The sequence below is a fragment of the Lepidochelys kempii genome, chromosome 8, assembly GCF_965140265.1.
Source record: "Lepidochelys kempii isolate rLepKem1 chromosome 8, rLepKem1.hap2, whole genome shotgun sequence".
In the NCBI taxonomy this organism is placed as follows: Eukaryota; Metazoa; Chordata; order Testudines; family Cheloniidae; genus Lepidochelys; species Lepidochelys kempii.
In genome coordinates, this window is record NC_133263.1 from 97373858 (window position 1) to 97393340 (window position 19483).

Here is a 19483-nt window from a genome sequence, read left to right on the forward strand (position 1 = left end):
GAAAGAGCTTCTTCAGCTTATAATTCATATCAGGATTCCATCACTCATGACATCTCTATTGAATATGAATGACTTGGGGAGCTGCACAGAAAGGGGAAGTCCTTGAGATAGACTGGTCCTAGCCTATTTAGGTCTTTAATGATAAGGACTGGGCTCTTGGACTTCTCAGAACTGAACTGGCAGCCTATGTATGGCACAAAGTTTTGGTATGATGTGCTCTCATTGGTCTGCTTCACTTAATAGGTGGATTTTTGTGTGCTGAATTATCTGTAGTTTGTGGGTTGTCTTTTGGGTCAGACTAAGGTATAGTGTGTTGTAATAATCCAATCTTGAAGTCACAAAAATCACAGATCCCTATAATTAGTTCTGCATTTGAGACCAAAGGGCATGATCTAGCCAGGAGATGTGAGGTAAGGTGTTTTTGGCCACTGTTGCTACATTGGTATATCCGAATAGTCAGGGTGGGAGGGTGAGATGTGGATACTTCTAATTAATGAGTGAAGAGCTGGGTTTGATCTACGCCATTTGTTGTCCACTGTAATTTTAATTTATAGAGTAAGTCCAGATTCGCAATGATGGGTGCAAAATAAACTTTTAAATGGTATTTTGTAAAATATGCCCATCCATTCCCATCCAATGGGTCTAAGACTTGGGTCAAGCCCTAAAAATATCATGTGTTTCTAATTTTATACATCTAAGTATACACTCTTTTTTATTAATATTATTTAACATTAATATTCCAGTAGAGCTGAGGATAGATACATTTATCTTAATGAGTGACTAAACTAGCTTACCAATAGCAGCTTCTGCACCAAAAAACCCCTAAACAAACAAAAAACAAACCCCACAGAAAAGCAAACCCAACAGTGACAAAATAAATAATTTAAAAAAATCTTGCAAAATTTATATTATTTTTTGTTGTCAAGTTTTAATTTTTAAAGTAAGGAAATCAAAATAGAGCTAACTTGATAAATAAACTTAACTGTGTTCATATAAGTGTGGAGATCTGGTAGAACACTTTTATTATGGTGGTATGTTGTGTGGATGCATAACAGGTTGTTATTCACTTATTCAAAAACTATGCTATTGCTTAAGATGTTTCCATGGTGAGTCATACAATTTCAATTAATCAGTGAATTTCAGAACCAATTGGTGGTCACTGCTGATTCCATGTGATCTGAGATGTATCAGGTTTTAATGCTCCTAAAGTAGTTATCTCCAATAGATGAAGTTAATTATTACAATGCAATTGATTAAAACTAGCACCTGATGAGAGTAACTGGTTGGGCTGTAGTGAGAGGAGAACCAGCCCCTTATATTTAATTGGGAGTCAGAGGAAACTGTTTGCCTCATTGGAGTCCTGCACATGGGCTCGCCTTTCAATCACTAGTGTTTATTGTGCAAGAAAAAAATTACATCTTCTTTCATGTCTTCGGATAAACTCTGTTTCAGAGCTCTCAGCCATGCAAATGTAATTCAGGGAACATAAGCTTTCAGATTCCCTCTTTGGCTGTTGGCTCTGCAAGAACCTGCTCCTTTGCTAAATGGAGCATCCAGTGTCATTTCCATGAGCCCAGTTGTCATATATGCCAATTGGGCTGTGCAGAGTTTGAATCCTGTGGAAATGGGCTGCTCAGGGCACCATATAAAGCAAACCCTCAAGTTAAAAATAATATAATCAAGTACAATTATCTTCTTATCATCCAAAAATTCTCCAGGAAAAACAGGAAGAAAATGAGCTGCGTGGCCTCCCACCTTCCTCCCCTGCACAGGTGGCTGCTTTGACTTTTACGCTCATGGAGGCAGCAAATGAACAAGGCATATCGGATGATGACTTCAGAATCCGCCAAGAAATTGTAAACGAGATGGAGAAGATTATTCAACAGCCCTTACCAGGTATGTGTGATCTCCCTCATTTTCTTTAAATACAAGACATTCTCTTAATTTATTCTAACAATTATAAGTTAAATCTTGGTCTCTTCATCAGTTTGGAATAGTTTTAATTTTGTTTTGAAATATCTTTATTATATCTTTAGAAGTATCAGGAATGTCAAGTCTTACCTTCCCTGGTTTTGTTAGCTGGCTTGTTTGAGGTCTCAAAGAGATTTAGCTCTCAGTTGCACAAACTCTTACATATGCGCTTAACGTTACACAAGCATTTTTAGGATCAAAGTTCCAGTCCTTAATCATAGTGGTGTGGCTACAACGAAGATCTTTCTTCTTACAAGTATTTGTAATACATTTAAATTAAATAGGTGTAAACAAAATAAAGAGTTTTAAACAGTGTGACTAAATATCACTTCCCTTCTCAATTAATTTTTACTTTTTCTCTACTAGTTCTCCAGTTGTCTGTGGAATCTGTCAGGATAGACAAGACTTTAATTAATAAAATTTTAAAAAAATTAAAAAGAAACAGCAAAAAAAACAACCCAATCCCAATAGTTTTATTTACAGTTCACTCTTGATACATAGGTGAAACATGGCCTACAGGTCCTCATATGCATTCTTTTACTGAAAGTGGAGGTCGCTCAAATCAAGAAGGAGCATAGCTCTCACAGGTCTCTCCATGTTAAATATGAGGGCAATGGATCCTCAACTGAGCAAAATTGCTGGTAGAAGTTGATAATTTTGTTTAAATCTGAGTATCTAAATTCTAAATGTTATTTCATGCTGTTTGTGCTCTCTCTTTTTACTGCCACTCACAGGTAGAAGTTCAATGGTGAGTGACCCTCACCAATGCAGTAATGACATAAACTAGCTTGACTGAATTTGTAAACAACCTGGGGATTAGTAAATAACCAGGATGGCACATCTGTTAGTGAAAAAGATTGTGTGCAGTCAATGACATTTCAGTCTCAGTGATCTCTTTAAATAATTATTCCTGATAGGTGTATGTTTCTAGTGGGATTAACTCTGGCCTTAAATTTGTTTTCTTTGGACTTTCAGTGATTTCAGTATTATTGCACTTGCCAGATATGAACCATGCATTGCAAAGGCCTGTGGTGGTTATGGATAGTAACATCAGAATTTTGAAAATTATCAAGAAAGTTGCTGTTTTAACATTCACTATGGGTCTGATATTCAGAAGTGCTGATGACCCACAAATCCCACTGAAGTCAGTGGGAGCTGCAGGTGCTGATCACCTTTTAAAATCAGGCCATATATGCTTTCTAGACAAAATGTAAATTCCATTTAAATTAATAGACTAGATAACCTTGTTGCTTATTTTTTTACAGAATTTCCACTTATTGATTAAAGTACCTTTGTCTTGTTCAATTTCATCAAAACCTTCCAGATGTAATTTTTTAATTTTGCCTTTATTTCCTTTCTTCTCCTTCTCTTACAGCTCTGGAGGTCTATTATGGCTTCCAAGAATCACCTGAATACCTTTTTTGTTCTTAACAGCTGTGCAAACTGTCTCTGCTGGGTCAGCCAAAATACATAATACCTCTCTGTAGATTCAGTATCAGCTTTATCCATCCTCCTTCTCTTGCTTTATTTTGATCACATATTTTGTAAACCTTCATACATCAGCCATCCCTCATGTTACTTCACTAACAAAATATTTAACTTTCAAATCCAATTTATGTATGTCCCTATAATTTGTATTGTTGGTTTTATTTTCCTTCTTCGCTTTAACTTCTTGTTATCTCCTATGATGTTAATTGGTAGACTCAAAACAAGAGAGCAGATATTTGAAGTTAGACAAATATGTCAGCATTATGTTAGCAATATTTCAATTATTAGAGAAGCTGCAGTGAATGAGGTATTGGTTTTTCATTGGTAGACAATAGCTTTTTCTAGCAGATTTCATTTATATCAAAACTGACTAGAAATTAGTATATTATCATCTTTTTTTGTTTGATAAATAGCTGCTTTTTTTCCTTCTCAATAAGAGTGTAGTAGTAATTATGACTTTTTTTGTTCATTTTAGGGGTAATTATCTCTTATGCTTCTTAAACATACACTATGCATATTAACTAAAATATGATGGTAAATAGAGAAAATGATACTAGTAATGAAAGACAATTTGTTGTGCTCCTTTTTAAAAACTGGTTTCTGGATTTGATTTTTATCAAAATCTGACTAAATTTTTTATCCAGTAACAGTCCAGGAACAAATGAACATTCTGGCTTGTTTTGTTCACATGAGCCCACCATAACAACAACAAGTCAACTCCTGTCTTGCAGGGATGCATGAAAAATGATGATTTTGACAACTTTAGCTCCATGGTTAACGTACACAAGTCTATTCCACAGGGCCTCATTACTTCTGGTCAGTGGAATGTTCTGTATATATGTGGAAAACAGTTTCTACCAAACCATGATTTCTCCTGAGAATCTGTACATTCTTTGGTTTGATCACAGCCAGGATAAAGGCAACTAACACTGTTTTAGCAGCATGTCCTAAATTGAGGGGAGGAGGGACTACTGCCAGTTTTGTGGCTAGCCAGATTTTGTTCAATGACTACAGCACAAACAACACAGAATAATTGTCTCCTACATAAATTATATCAAAATGTTTGATAAATGATGTTGTGCAATGGAATGGCATTTGCTTACGATACCATTGTTTGGCTTAGAGCAGACCTAATGTGTATTTCAACTGGTCAGAAACCATTGTAGCTATAGAAATACAATTGTTTAAGTAGCTACTGTACTTCTGTGGCTACGATGGTTTCCAGGTTGGTAACTTATGTTTTGTGTGTAAGTTTTACTAGTGAATAATGCACAAGCACTTGCTAATCTAATTATTTGGCACAGATGCCATGGTAAATACAAGGAGTAATATTTGTGGCAAAGGAGTATATCAGAGAAAAGTTTTGCAGGGCATTGGATACTCAGGTGGAACAGTGCTACTTGATAACCACCTAAACATTATTAAAAAGTATACACTAATACCATGACACTAACTGTAGTTTACAGGATAAAAAATAAATAAATTACAGCATAAAAATTTAGAGAACAATATTTTCTTTGTTGTGAGAGTGTGAAAATTTTGTTCTTTGAGTTTCCTGTGATGCCACATTGGAAGTGTGGCTAGAATGAGTAACCGAGTGGGGGAGGTGATTAATCATTCATTAGGGTATAACTGCTGAGGTTAGATATAGTGTCTCAAGAAAGTTTTAAATGTCTTCAGTGAAGGGATAATTTGGCCCATCATCACTTAAACCTATAATAGGGTGGCTTGCCCCTTAAGGGCTAGGAGGGCTGTAGCTAACTAACCTTGATTACAGAATGAGGCATACTTGAGTTGAATCAGGTAATTCAGCCCTGAAGCAGGAAGTTGTAGTGAAGTGGGGAGAGCCCAGGAAGCTGTGGTGGAGTCTGCAGAGACCGAGGAAAGCTTAGGCACAGAGGCCTGGGATGATACATATACGCTGCTAAAAAAACAAGCAGACTCATGCAACAAGTCTCAGAGCCTGGGTTAACTGACTAAGCTTGTGCTGAAATATGGTGAAGGGGGTAGATCTCAGAGCCCATGTAGGAATGTCTGTTCTGCTATTTTTTATCCCCTAGCGCAAGCCAAGTCAGTTGTCCCATACTGTAAGACTTCCTGCTGGCTTTCCCAGCCCTCCCCCCATTCCCGGAAAGACTCTTTCCAAGCTGGGGAGAGACTGCCAAGGTCCCAGGCAGGAAGATCTGGGAAGAGAAAGAAAAATCTTGGGATGTGTGGACTTATGAATGGACTTTGTTTTGGGGTTTTGAGTTTTATTAATAAACCCAGTCTTCATAGAGGGCTGCTTTTGACCAAGACAAAGCCTGATGGGAAATTTTATTAGAACAGTCCAAGAGGGGAAAACGAGGCAGGCTACCTGTAGCTTACCCTAGGCCATAAGAGGGCGTAGTGGAGGCAACCAGCTCAGTTACAAAGCCTTTCTCTGTTTTCCAGAGTGTTCACTGAGGATGTATGGCTCCTGTCTAACTAGATTTGCTTTTAAAACCAGTGATGTTAATATTGACATAAAATTTCCCTCCAAGGTGAGTAGTATCTTGTCAAACTAAAAAGAGTAAATAACCTGCACTTTATATCTGCTCCATTGTCTGTATCTTCCACTAAGGCTAATTGTTGTAATAGCAAATAGCCCATAGTTTGAATGTTATTTGGTATTTTAATATATTGTAAGTAGGGCTGTCAATTAATCGCAGTTAACTCATGTGATTAACTCAAAAAAATTAATCACGGTTAAAAAAATTAATCATGATTAATCGCAGTTTTAATTGCATTGTTAAACAATAGAATACCAGTTGAAATGTATTAAATTTTTGGAATGTTTTTCTACATTTTAAAATACATTGATTTGACTTACAACACAGAATACAAAGTATACATTGCTCACTTTATAGTATTATTTTTATTACAAATATTTGTACTGTAAAAATGATAAAAGAAATAGTATTTTTCAGTTCACCTCATACAAGTACTGTAGTGCAATCCCTTTATTGTGAAAGTGCAACTTACAAATGTAGATTTTTTTTTTGTTACAACTGCACTCAAAAACAAAACAATGTAAAACTTTAGAGCCTACAAGTCCACTCAGTCCTACTTCTTGTTCAGCTAAGACAAACAAGCTTGTTTACATTTACAGGAGATAATGCTGCCCACTTCTTATTTACAGTGTAACCTGAAAGTTAGAACAGATGTTCTCATGGCACCTTTGTAGCCAGCATTGCAACGTATTTATGTGCCAGATATGGTAAACATTTGTATGTGCCTTCATGCTTCCGCCACCATGCCAGAGGACATGCTTCCATGCTGATGGCACTCGTTAAAAAAAATAGTGCTTTAATTAAATTTGTGACTGAACTCACTGGGGGAGAATTGTATGTCTCCTGCTCTATTTTACCCACATTCTGCCATGTATTTCATGTTATAGCAGTTTTGGATGATGACCCAGCACATGTTGTTCTTTTTAAGAACACTTTCACTGCAGATTTCACAAAACACAAGGAAGGTACCAATGTGAGATTTCTAAAGATAGCTACAGCACTCAACCCAAGGTTTAAGACTCTGAAGTGCCTTCCAAAATCTGAGAGGGAGGAGGTGTGGAGCAAGCTTTCAGAAATCTTAAAAGAGCAATACTCCGAAGTGGAAACTGCAGATCCCAAACCATTTGTCAAGGCTGATTCCCCATTCTGGCATTTTGAGTGCAGAAGGTGGGGGCCTGCAAGGATTCTAAAAATTAATACTGGCCACTCCAGGCTTGTATTAAACTCCCAAGGTTACAGCTTTTCTCTGACCTTGGATGGGTAGATGCTGCCACCACCCAAGTGCAAAACCCCTTTAAGGACCTAGGAAGGCGCACTTGGGAATTCCTTCCTGTTAGGCTACCCTCAAGCCCCTTCACCCACCCACCCCCCTCCGGAGAAGAGCTGAGAAAGAAAACAAAGGAAATGAGCTATTGCCACCAGCTAGTTAAACAACATGCGCACAAACCTCTTAGGACACAAAAACCCAATCCTGTTCTTAAAAAAGGTGAATTTTATTAAAAACAGAAAGAAAGAAAATACATCTGGACACTCAGGCTATTGCTAGATTTAAAAAACAAACACAAGGATTAATCATCAAGAATAACTTTCTTGAGGTCCAACTTAAAGGTTACAAGCGAAACAAAATCATTTGGGGTTAGCACAGAGGAGTCTACAAGAAATAAAGAAATAAAAAGAGAGAAACCTAATCGCGTCTTCCTAGACATTTCCTGATCTACTTACATATCTGGGATTTCAAATGAGTAGTTTCTAGGTATGATACTGATGATTTTTCATACCTGGCCCATACAGCATAACTGTAGCCTTGTCTGCTTCTCCCTGAGAACAACAACAGACAGACAAAAGGGGAGTCTTGTTTCAATTTTTAGAAGTTCTGCCTTCCCATTGGCTCTTTTGGCCAGGTGCCCACTCACTTCCTTTTACCTATGCATTGCAGTGAGACTTTTAATCCTTTACAGGTAAAGCAAGTAGAGAACAGCTGCTAAGAGGGATTTTATAGCTAACTGGCTGACTGGGTCCATAAAAGGGAGCTGCCCCCTCCCCTCTGCCCCCCGCCTTTCATTTATCACACCACCTAAAAAGAAAATCAGCCTTCTGTTGGTGGCATCTGACTCAGATGGTGAAAATGAACATGCATCGGTCCGCACTGCTTTGGATCGTTATTGAGCAGAACCCGTTATCAGCATGGACACAAGTCTTTTGAAATGGTGGTTGAAGCATGAAGGGACATATGAATCTTTAGCACATCTGGCATGTAAATATCTTGTGACGTCGCTACAACAGTGCCATGCAAACACCTGTTCTCACTTTCAGGTGACATTGTGAACAAGAAGCGAGCAGCTTTATCTCCTGCAAATGTAAACAAACTTGTTTGTCTGAACAATTGGCTGAACAAGAAGTAGGATTCAGTGGACTTGTACCCTCTAAAGTTTTATATTGTTTTATTTTTGAATGAAGATTTTTTTTTGCACATAATTTTACATTTGTAAGTTCAGCTTTCTTGATAAAGAGATTGTACTACAGTACTTATATTAGGTGAATTGAAAAATACTAGGAGTACTTGTGGCACCTTAGAGACTAACCAATTTATTTGAGCATGAGCTTTCGTGAGCTACAGCTCACTTCATCTGATGAAGTGAGCTGTAGCTCACGAAAGCTCATGCTCAAATAAATTGGTTAGTCTCTAAGGTGCCACAAGTACTCCTTTTCTTTTTGCGAATACAGACTAACACGGCTGTTCCTCTGAAACCTGAAAAATACTATTTCTTTTGTTTTTACAGTGCAAATATTTGTAATAAAATAAATATAAAGTGAGCACTGGAACTTCATATTGTATGCTGTAATTGAAATCAATATATATGAAAATGTAGAAAACAGCCAAAATCTTTAAATATATGGTATTCTGTTATTGTTTAGGAGCATGATTAATTATGATTAATTTTTTTAATCGCTTGACAGCCCTAATTATAAGTCAAATTGACAAGTTTTATCATTTTGCATCATTTCAAGAAAATTACATCTATGTGGTAGCTTTAATTTCAGTTTTTTGCAGCTTTATGTGGGCTACTTGCCGTTTCGTTTTCTATTCTGTTGAATCTGCTTCTAAGCATTAGAGATTAAATGCAAATAGTTTACCCCAAATAAGTTTTGTATCTTTATGTGCAGGATGCCCAAATAGTAAGTGTTGAAAAGTCACTAAACACTCAAATTTGATGGAAAGTTGTATTAAAATTGCCATAATATTTCCTTTGATATTCTACTCAGCTCCTTGTTGCTGTCACATCTCAGATATCACAAATACCAAAAACTCCTCCAGAATAATGGAGCTGTCCCTTAGGAGGCTAAGGTTATTGGTGCATTTTTATAATACATGGGGTGATCATCTTTAACTTAATACAAAAGTAATGTAAGAAACAAAACATATAATTAAAACAAACAAAAACCAACACCCTCAAAACATACTCAAAAACCTTACTACCGTGGGCCCTTTTGGGCTGACTGTGTTGTTCCAGTGAAGTTCATGACATCTGTGTTGGTACTTTGGGGTGCAGTATTGCATTCTGAGGTGTTTCAGTAATTAGGATCAGCTGGAGCTACACTGGGATACCTTTTAAAGCAAATATATGCTCAGTACCTCATGTCTGTTGTTGGTTGGGTCTCTGAGCGCATAAAAATAATTTTTAACTCATTTTTGTTAAAACTATTTATTTCCAGTTCACCTTTAAAATATTGTTTTGAAAAGTGTATTAGGTTTCTGGAAAATAAGATTTTTTTCCATGTATAAAAATGTGTTACTTTAACAAAATTCATTAAGTAAACCAAAGTTCATGATACATATTTATTTGACGAGCTCAAGAGCTACTCCTGAGGGCATTCTGTGCCAAAAAATTAAAATTCTGCACATATTTTAAAATTCTGCAAAATATTGCAAATGTTATTTGTCAAATAAATGTAGAGGCTCCAGAATGGCATTGTGGAGCACAGGCTACTGGCTACACAGAGGTGGGAGATCACTGTGCAGCTTTCCCCCCTCTTCCCTTTCCCCCTCCCCTTCCCTAGACATGGTCTCAGGGGTGAGGCTGCACCCAACCCTGACAGTGCTAGGTCTGGACTTGCCCCAGAAACACCCCAGGGCACTGCTCCTCCATGCCAGGTGCACCAAGTGTGGGAGGCAGGCTCAGCAAGGCAGGATCCAAATATGGAGGGGCTTAGTATGTGTGGGAATCCAGGTGTGAGTTGAGAGGGCTCTGTGTGGGGCAGTCTGGGTGCAGGCGGCTCAATGGGGGATTTGGGTGTGGAGGGGCTCTGGATGCACAGGGACTTGGGGGTTTCTGGGTGCAGTGGTAATAGAACTCTGCAGGGGGGTCCAGGTGAAGGTGGTTGGGGCTCAGCGTGTGGGGGGAGTGTCTGGGTGTGCAGGACAGAACTCGGCAGGGGGGTCTGGGTGTGAGTGTCTCAGTGGGGAGGTCCAGATACTTGATGAGTGGGGATCAGTGGAATGGAGATCCAGGTGCAACTGGTTGGGGGGCTCGGTGGGATGGGGATCTGGGTGTGGGTGGCTCGTCGGGAGTGGGGCTCATTGGGGAGGGTATAGGTATAAGGGGGTCTGGATGCAAGGGGGTTGGGTGGATGGGGTAGCAGCTTTCTGTACAGGGATCTCTCCCCCGGCAGCTGAGGAGGGATGAGTGCAAGAAGCAGGGAGATGGGATGAGGAAGTGGGAGTTTGCATAGCTTCCTGCACCTGGGGGAAAAATCTGGAGGCGGATTTGACCCGGCCCTGGATGCTGTGCAGGGGAAGAGTAAGTCCTGTCCTCCCCAGTCCAGCCTGGACTAGCCGCTGAGCTCGGTGCAGGGTAGGAGTTACCAGCTGGGTTTTCCCCAGTCATGCTTCCTGCCCCACAGTGATTTACCTCTCTGCTGGCTGCCCTGGGCCCCTGAAACATACGCTGGGGAGGGTTGTATGGCTGCTCTTGTGTGTTTTCTTTACTTCCTCGTCAGAAAGTCATTTTTCTATGGGGAAGCAAAGAAATCTTTGGGGGATATAAAGTCTGTGCATGCGCAGTGGCGCAGAATTCCCCCAGGAGTAAAGATCCAACACTCACAGCTGAACATATGCTATATCAGAGGATTCAGATTTCAACGTCGGTACTTAAGGATTCAAATTATTTTTTAATGGATAGATTGAGCAGATGGGTTTACCAGAAGAGTTCATAGAATATAACTTGAAAGTGAAAGATGTCTGAATTATTTAGTAGTGCCCGTTTTCATGGAGTAGATGAATATATTTAACATTTTTCATAAATATCAGTAGATGAATACAATGAATTATTGTAGGAAAATTTACAATAAACATTATGTATTTAAATTGTACACCTTAAATGGTGTTAAACTAATTATAAAATTCAGTAACTCAGTTTCTGAATAAAATAACCCTGTCCTAATTTTGTTTGGTCCTCATTTTTAGATGAGTCACCCGGATGTTCTGATACAGGTGCTTGACATTTTAAAAACCTGTGGTGAGTTAACTTCTTTATCTGTAATTAACGCTTTGCTTATTTAATTGCTTTTTGTACTAACGTTGCTGGGAAAAATACAACAAAAAGCACACAGAATATTTGAATTACAAAAAGGATAGAGATTTTATGTTTTACTGTAGCCTTTTTCAATCAGTTTAATGCTAGTGAATGGTGCTAGACTGACACTGACTGCTTCTTGGAGCCAGCTGCTCCTGGAAACCACAAGGGAAGAGGCAATTCTCAGTTTAGTTCTATGTGGAGCACAGGATCTGGTCCACGAGGTGAATATAGCTGAACTGATTAGTAATAGTAACTATAATGTAATTAAATTTAACATCTTTGTGGAGGGAAAATACCAAAGAAGCCCAAGACAATAGCTTTTAACTTCGAGAAGGAAATTACAAGAAAAGTCACAAGGGTGAAATGCCTCCAAGCCACGTAGAAACTTTTAAAAAACACCATAAAAGAGGCTCAAATTAAATGTATACTCCAAATAAAATAATAAGAGGACCAAAAAATGCCACAAAGGCTAGACAACAGAGTAAAAGAGGCAGTTAAAGGAAAAAAGGCATGCCTTAAAAATTGTAAGTCACGTCACACTGAGGAGAATAGAAAGGAGCATAAACTCTGGTAAGTCAAGTATTGAAGTGTAATTAGGCAGGCCAAAAATAAATTGAAGAACGACTAGCAAAAGACACAAAAACTAACAGCAAAACGTTTTTTAAGTACATCAGAAGTAGGAAGCCTGCGAAACAATCGGTGGAGCCACTGGATAATTGAGGTGCTGAAGGAGCACTAAAGGAAGACTAGGTCATTGTGGAGAAACTAAATGAATTCTTTACATCAGTCTTCATTGTAGAGGATGTGAGGGAGATTCCCACACCTGAGCCATTCTTTTCAGGTGACAGATTTGAAGGACTGTCCTGGATTGGGGTGTCAGTAGAGGAGGTTTTGGAACAAATTGATGAACAGTAATAAGTCATCAGGACCAGATAGTATTCACCCAAGAGTTCTGAAGGAACTCAAATATAAAGTTGCAGGACTACTATTTGTGGTATGTAACCTGTCATTTAAATCAGCTTCTGTACCAGATGATTGGAGAATAGCTAATATGACACATTTTTTAAAAAGGCCCCAGAGGCGATCCTGGCAATTACAGGCCAGTAAGCGTAACTTCAGTGCCAAGCAAATTGATTGAAACTAGAGTAAAGAACAGAATAACCACATACATAGATGAACACGATTTGTTGGAGAAGAGTCAGCATGGCTTTTGTAAAGGGAAATCATGCTTCACCAATCTAGTAGAATTCTTTGACTGGGTCAACAAATATGTGAACAAGGGTGATCCAGTAGATATAGTGTACTTGGACGTTCAGAAAGCCTTTGACAAGGCCATACACCAAACGCTCTTAAGCAAAGTAAGCAGTCATGGGATAAGATGAAGGGATCCTCTCCTGGATCAATAACTGGTTAAAAGATAGGAAACAAAGGGTAGAAATAAATGGTCAGTTTTCAGAATTGAGAGAGGTAAATAGCAGGATCACCCAGGGATCTGTACTGGGACCAGTGCTGTTCAGCATATTCACAAATGATCTGTAAAAAGGGGTAAGCAGTGAGGTGGAAAAGTTTGGCGATGATACAAAATTACTCATGATAGTTATGTCCAAAGCAGACCGTGAAGAGTTAAAAAGAGATCTCAGAAGAATCTCAGGTGGTTATGAGATTGTTATAGGCAGCCATGGTGTGGTTGATATGTCCACAAGATCAGTGGCCAGGATTGTCACAATGAGATGGGCCTCATGGCTCCAAGCACTGGGCAAGGTATCATGCAAAGTACAGGCTACTGTAGAGGATCTGTCCTTTGAGGGATTAGAGCTCTTCAGCCAGAGAACAGACTAAGGCCAAGGGCCACACTGTGGTCCCTGGGAATCTACACACTGGCTCTCTATAGAAGACTATGCAAGCATCAGCCCCAGCAAAGAGAGGACTGGTTCTTACATCTGGAGTTGAGAGAAGCAGCACAGAAAGAAGACCAGATGCTTCAGGGGATTCCCATCTTGCCCCTCCTTGGCAAGCCTCTTGGAGGCAGCAGCTTTAACAGGAGTGTTGAAGCATACCTAAAGACATTCAGAGCCTTCTCTCACTTTCAGGAACCACCTTGCTACTTTCCCCAGGACTGTATGGCCATCACAGCTTATAATGGGCATTAGTCGTCATTGCCCAAAGCTACCCTTTACATTTCCATTCTTTACCCACCCTGCTCTCTTCCTCATACGTTTGCAGGGATCCTTCTCACAAGAGCCTGTTATAAACAGAAATGGCCTCATTGCTTTGTCTAGGAGGCATAGAAGAGATACTACACCCAATTTTTCCTTATCCCAAAGAAGAAAGGTGGTTTTTGTCCTATCCTAGCCCTGCGGAGACTGAATGTGTATATACACCACCTCAGATTCAGGATGGTAATGCTTGTCTGCATTTCTCAAGACTGATGAGTGTTTCTTGACATCTGGGATATGTACTTCCACGTAGCCATCCATCCATCCATCTGACAGGCAATACCTAAGATTTGTGGTAGGGCCCACTCATTACTAGTATGAGGTACTGCCATTTGGACTCTATGGAACCAAGAGTCTTTATGAAGTGCCTAGTGATAGTAGCAGCAGATCTCAGCAGGAAGGGCATTCATATCTACTCTTACCTGGACAATTGGCTGAAGCAGTGCAGATCCCAGGCTGAGATGGCAGCAAGCCTGGAATGGACACTTTGTTCTTTCAGTTGGGCCTCCTGGTAAACAAAATCATCTTACTGTATTGCAGGCAATAGAGTGCGACAGAGCCATAATTGACTCCGGGTTTCAGTATAGTCACTACTGGTTGGGATAGAATCAAACCTGTCTATGATGGGTCAGACATGTCTGGGGTGCTAGGCCATATATCAGTATGGATGTATGTGATGACACTTGCCAGACTTCATTTCTGCCCATTCCAAATCTGTCTCAGATTGGTTTGTTCCCTGGCAAAACACCAGAAGTACGAGAAGATCATGGTTCTATCTCACATCATCACAGAACTCAGATGGTGGAAGAAACCCACAAATGTGTGCAGTGGGTTCCCTCCCCTACAAGGACTTTAATCACAGATGTGTCAGGAACAGGCTTGGGGAGCCCACCCGGACCATCTTAAGATCCAAGGGGCTTGGTCCCTAGAAAATACGGTGCTTCACATCAATGCCCTGGAGCTCAGAGCCATCACACTAACCTGTATGCCCTTCCTACCTGTTTTCCAAAACTCCACAGTGCATATAGTGATGGACAACATGTCAACAATGAACTATATAAACAAGTAAGGTGGTTTACACTTGTTCCTCCTAGTTCTAGAAACTATGAAGCTCTGGACATGGTGCCACCGCTATGGGATAACCCCAATGGTTCTTCATCTCGTGGGAGTCAGCAACAACCTGGCAGTCAGTCTGTTATCACACATGAGCGTACGTTGAGGAAATCCATCATAGAGCCGATATTCTTGCATTGGGGGAACCATCTGATAGGCCTGTTTGACCCCAATGGCAATGCAAAGAGCCAGAACTTTTGTTCCAAAGGGGTTGTAAACCTGGGGTAGTTACTGGATGTCTTCCTTCTGCAAGGATCTCATGGTGTTCTGTATGCCTTTTCACCAATTTCCCCTCATCCCCAGGTTAACTTCCAAAATCACAAGACAAAGCCACGATTAGTCTAATATTCTGCACTAGCAAGTTTTGGCTGACAGAACTAATACACATGTCCATTCAGACACTGATCTAGCTCCCAGACTGCCCAAAAGTGATCTCACAGCACCACAGCCAGATACTCCACCCAGACCCGAAGTCACTGCAACTGTCAGTGTGGCTGTTGGCTGGCTGAGTACCATAGAGAGACTGCTCCCTATAGGTCCAGGAAGTCCTAATAGAGAGCAGGAAAACATAAACAAGAAATATGGGCAGCTCAAGAGGTTCTGGACCTGATCCAGGCCTTAATACCAAAGACCCTCAACTACCTATCACACTTAAAACAGGCTGGCCTTTTGTTCAGTTCTGTTAAGGGCCATCTTGTAGCAATTTTGGCTTACGGTCTGCCTCTAAAATCATGTTCCCTCCTCCCCCTACCCGCCCCCACCTGATGGTATCAAAGTTCCTCAAAGGGCTATTCCATACTTACTCACTGGTCAGAGAGTTAACCAGTTTAGATACACCTAGACATATTAGACTCATTTCAATAGCGCTTAAGCAGCCTGTGCTGCCTGTTTGAAGTATGTCCAGTTTCCGGAATTTGTAGGGCAGCAAAGTGTAGCTCAGTCTACACATTTCCAAGACACTGTTCTTTGGTAGAGGTTCCAACATTGGATGCTCATTTTCACAGGCCTGTTCTGGAATTATTGTTTAAGTAAGACTTCTCTGATCCACATCCTAGCAAACAGGTAACTGCTTGTTTGTCACCAAGAGTGGAATCCATGTGGACCATCACTCGAAGAAAGAACGATTACTTACCTTACAGTAACTGTGGTTCTTAAAGATGTATTGTCCATTTGGATTCCATGCTCCAACCTCCTTTCCCGCTACTCTAGAGTCCTCCTTTGGGGTTCTGTATTGGCAAAGGAACTGAGGGATGTGTAGGCTTCCTTAGCCCTTTATGCCATTGGGTGAGGGGATAGGAGGATATTGAAGGTGCAGATGCAGCCCCAGCAGACATTGCTGGCAAAAAAGAATTTGATGCATGAGGAGCATGTGCACCAAGAATGTAGTCCATGTGAACAATACATTTCAAAGAACCATAGTTACTGTAACCTTTCTTCCTTACTGAATATACTTTCGTGGTGGTGAGAATCCAAAGTGATCAGAAAATATTTAGACATATGGCACCTGCAACTTAAATGTACTTAATTTGAATCTAGCAGCTAAAAGAAACAATTAGGGAGAACTATGCAAGACTTTTATAGCTAACATTTTTGTCTTCTCTTCCTTGTTTAGCTTTTTACTCAGATGTGGAGTCAGATTTCCATGCCAAAGTTCCTGTTGTCTTTTGCAGAGATGTTAAAAGGTGTGTTTAAGAGTTCAAAAGGATCCTTAACAATATATCAACATTTATTCTGCTTATTCATACCTCCTGGCAGCTGGTTGCTTGCACTCCCAGCAATAAATGTCAATGTAATATTCATGCTAACAGTAGAAAGGGTAGCCCAGAAAGAGAGGTTGGCTTCATCTTCTCACTTGAACTAGTCCTGATTCACCAAGGACACCAGTTGAGAGAATCTGGTCATGTCCCTTCTGGATGGAGTTAAATAAGGAAAAGGGAAAGTCATTCTCAGGGGATACTTAAAATTTATACCAACCATTTAATCCAAGGATCTCAAAGCATTTCACAAATTTAAGCCTCACTACCCACGTGAGAGGCTGAAAAGGGGAGATGGGCAGTTAACTTCATCAACTACTGAAATGCAGCCACCTCAATGAAATTAGGTGCTGTTTAATGGTGTACAGCACCACTATATGACAGTTTAGGATAGGAAGTATTTGGTTGAACCCAGGAGAGTCCCTGGCTACTCTTTGGGGCAGGAACTATTGCTTCCTTTGTGTGTGGATGTTGCTAGCACATTATAGGTACCAACACAATGTAAATAATAATTTAGGGAGGCAGAATGAAGTTTCTTGAGAGAAGATTTAGCTGGTACATCCCAGCTCTTACATTAAAAAATAAACACATAGCATAGATCTTAAACGAGTGGGCTGGCTCTGGTTTTTGTGTTTAATCTGAAAAAGTCAAGGCCCTTTTACTGTTTGGTGTAAAAAAAAAAAAAAAAAAAAAATCTGAGAGAGAAGATAAATCAAGATAATACAAAGAGAAACCAAAAAAGTGCACTTCAGAGATGATAATTAAGGCCCTAGTTTACCATATATTTTATATTTAAAGTACTAGCTTTTCCAAGTTTCCTTTGATTTGGCACTCCTCCCGCTCCTGCAGATTCACTTTCTCCACAAGGGCAACAAATATTAACCCATCTCAGTCAAATGTCCACTCTGTACCCAATATCATTTAATGTCAAGTGAACAATGGGGAAGGAAATAGGAGGAGGAGATAAGATACACAGGAAGTTTGTGACTTGCATAAGGTTACATAGTTAATCAGTGGCAGAGTTGAGCATAGATCTATGACATTTTTCATTGTTATAGCTGGAAGGGATTTTTGTGAGTTCTAAATCCAACTCCTGCAGTAATGAAAATCTAACTCAGTTTGATCGGTATCATGTTGCTTGCTAAAATGGTCACTTTCATTCACGAGGTGTGTTCTGGTATTTGCTTTCAGTATGCTGGGAGTGGCAATCTTTCCAACTTTGTCTGCATACTTGTAGTTAAAATTATGAACTTAAACTGGTTTCTTATTTCTCTCTTAATGACAGTGGTTTAACTTGTAAAGTGAGTGCTAGAAATGATGTGGCCTGTCTTACAACTGACTTGCTGGCTGCACTTGGCAAACTGGAACCTGTCCTTGCTCCCTTGGTGTTGGCTTTCCGCTACTGGGCTAGAGTAAGTTAATACAAATAAAGACCGCTTAAACATGTCTGTTCTCCCCTTGAGGATTGCACATAAAATATAATACAGCAACAAATGTGTTATGGGAGTAAATTTCCAGGGACACAGACACCAGCATGTAATTTGTAATACAGTAGTATCAAAGTTTGTAATGAATTTTTTCTTTTTTTCCTAAATCAAAATGTACTATAGTCAAATGTAGCATCCATCTCTCCTGTAAACTGTGTCCCCAAGTTCTTCAGCATTTGTATCCCACAATTACAGAAAGAAATGTTAGGATAGGGAGAGAGGAATGGAGAGGTATGGAAGGGTGAAAAATACTTTCTTCTGAGACTTAAGGCAGAGCCGTATTTGAGGCTGAGATGGAGAACTGACAGGAGGAGCTGCAGAGGAGGAGGCACTCTTTCATCAACAGGGACAAGATTTTGATGAACGAAAAGAGGGAGTAGAGAGGTGCAAGATGAGTAGAGGGAATACAAAGACAAGGTCTATGAAGTAGGCTACAGTAAGCTTAAGGAGGGTAGTTCTGAACTGGATTCTGAAATACAAGAAGCAACACAATCTTAGCTGTATGTAAAAGGGTTATAAACCTTTGTGAGTTCTAGTGAACTGTCTCTGGAATGATTTATTAATATCATCAGAACCTGGAAGTAGATTGCAGCTCTATGTGCTTAGTCTTATGCATGGTTACAATAGATAGTTTTTTTTAAAAAAACCCGATGACTCTGAATTCTCTCTTCTGTTCTGTATTGTGAGTTGAAGTGTATGCAGTGGCATGTAATGCAGAATATGTCCACTTTGTGTCTAGAGGCAAGTATATGCCGCCTTTTTGACATCTGTGGAGAGATGTTTTATATTAAATTGCTTGCAGACTCCCAGTGGTGCAACTAAGTTTAAGGAACTTGTGTTGCTAAAATTCCTAGCTAGATTCCTGAAAAAGTCTAACTTGTAAAAGTCATGAAATCTTCCCAGGTTGCAGTACACTAGTGACTCATGAAGAGTTTTCCAGTGGAACTTGGCCAAAGATCTACTGGGTAAGATTTTGTGCTCTGCCAGCACTGAACTCTTACAGCCCAGAGGGAGGAGAGAGCTAAGGTACCTTTAAGTCACTTTTGTACTCTCCTGATCCTGGGCTACTCTGGGGGCTGGATGGGGCCTGTCAAAGTTATGGATGATGTCCAAGGCTGCCCTGTTGGCTGTGATACTGGCCAGAATCTCTGCAGCCCTGCCCCCATCCACACCCTTGGCATGCCCCCTACTCCAGGGCTTGCAAGGAGATTGCTGAATGGCTGTCTTATGGCTGTTGTCCACCGTGCCTGTGCAGGGGAATTCTCCCCTAGTCAGAACTGGGGCTTATAGGGCCCTGTACAAGGCATGACTTCTCCCCTGCTTGCAAAGACACACTGCCACACTCAC

At 40.1% G+C, this 19483-nt stretch overlaps 1 protein-coding gene across 14 annotated transcripts in view; it reads left to right on the plus strand.

Annotated features, from left to right (window-relative positions):
• TUT4 (terminal uridylyl transferase 4) overlaps window positions 1–19483 on the plus strand; it is a 76177-nt gene that overhangs the window by 17879 nt on the left and 38815 nt on the right. For all 14 annotated transcript variants that reach the window (XM_073357688.1, XM_073357694.1, XM_073357696.1 and 11 more), the window contains 5 exons: window positions 1719–1896; window positions 5893–5981; window positions 11455–11506; window positions 16508–16577; window positions 17935–18061. In XM_073357688.1, coding sequence (XP_073213789.1) covers window positions 1719–1896; window positions 5893–5981; window positions 11455–11506; window positions 16508–16577; window positions 17935–18061 — 516 coding nt within the window. The remainder of the gene's footprint in view (window positions 1–1718; window positions 1897–5892; window positions 5982–11454; window positions 11507–16507; window positions 16578–17934; window positions 18062–19483) is intronic.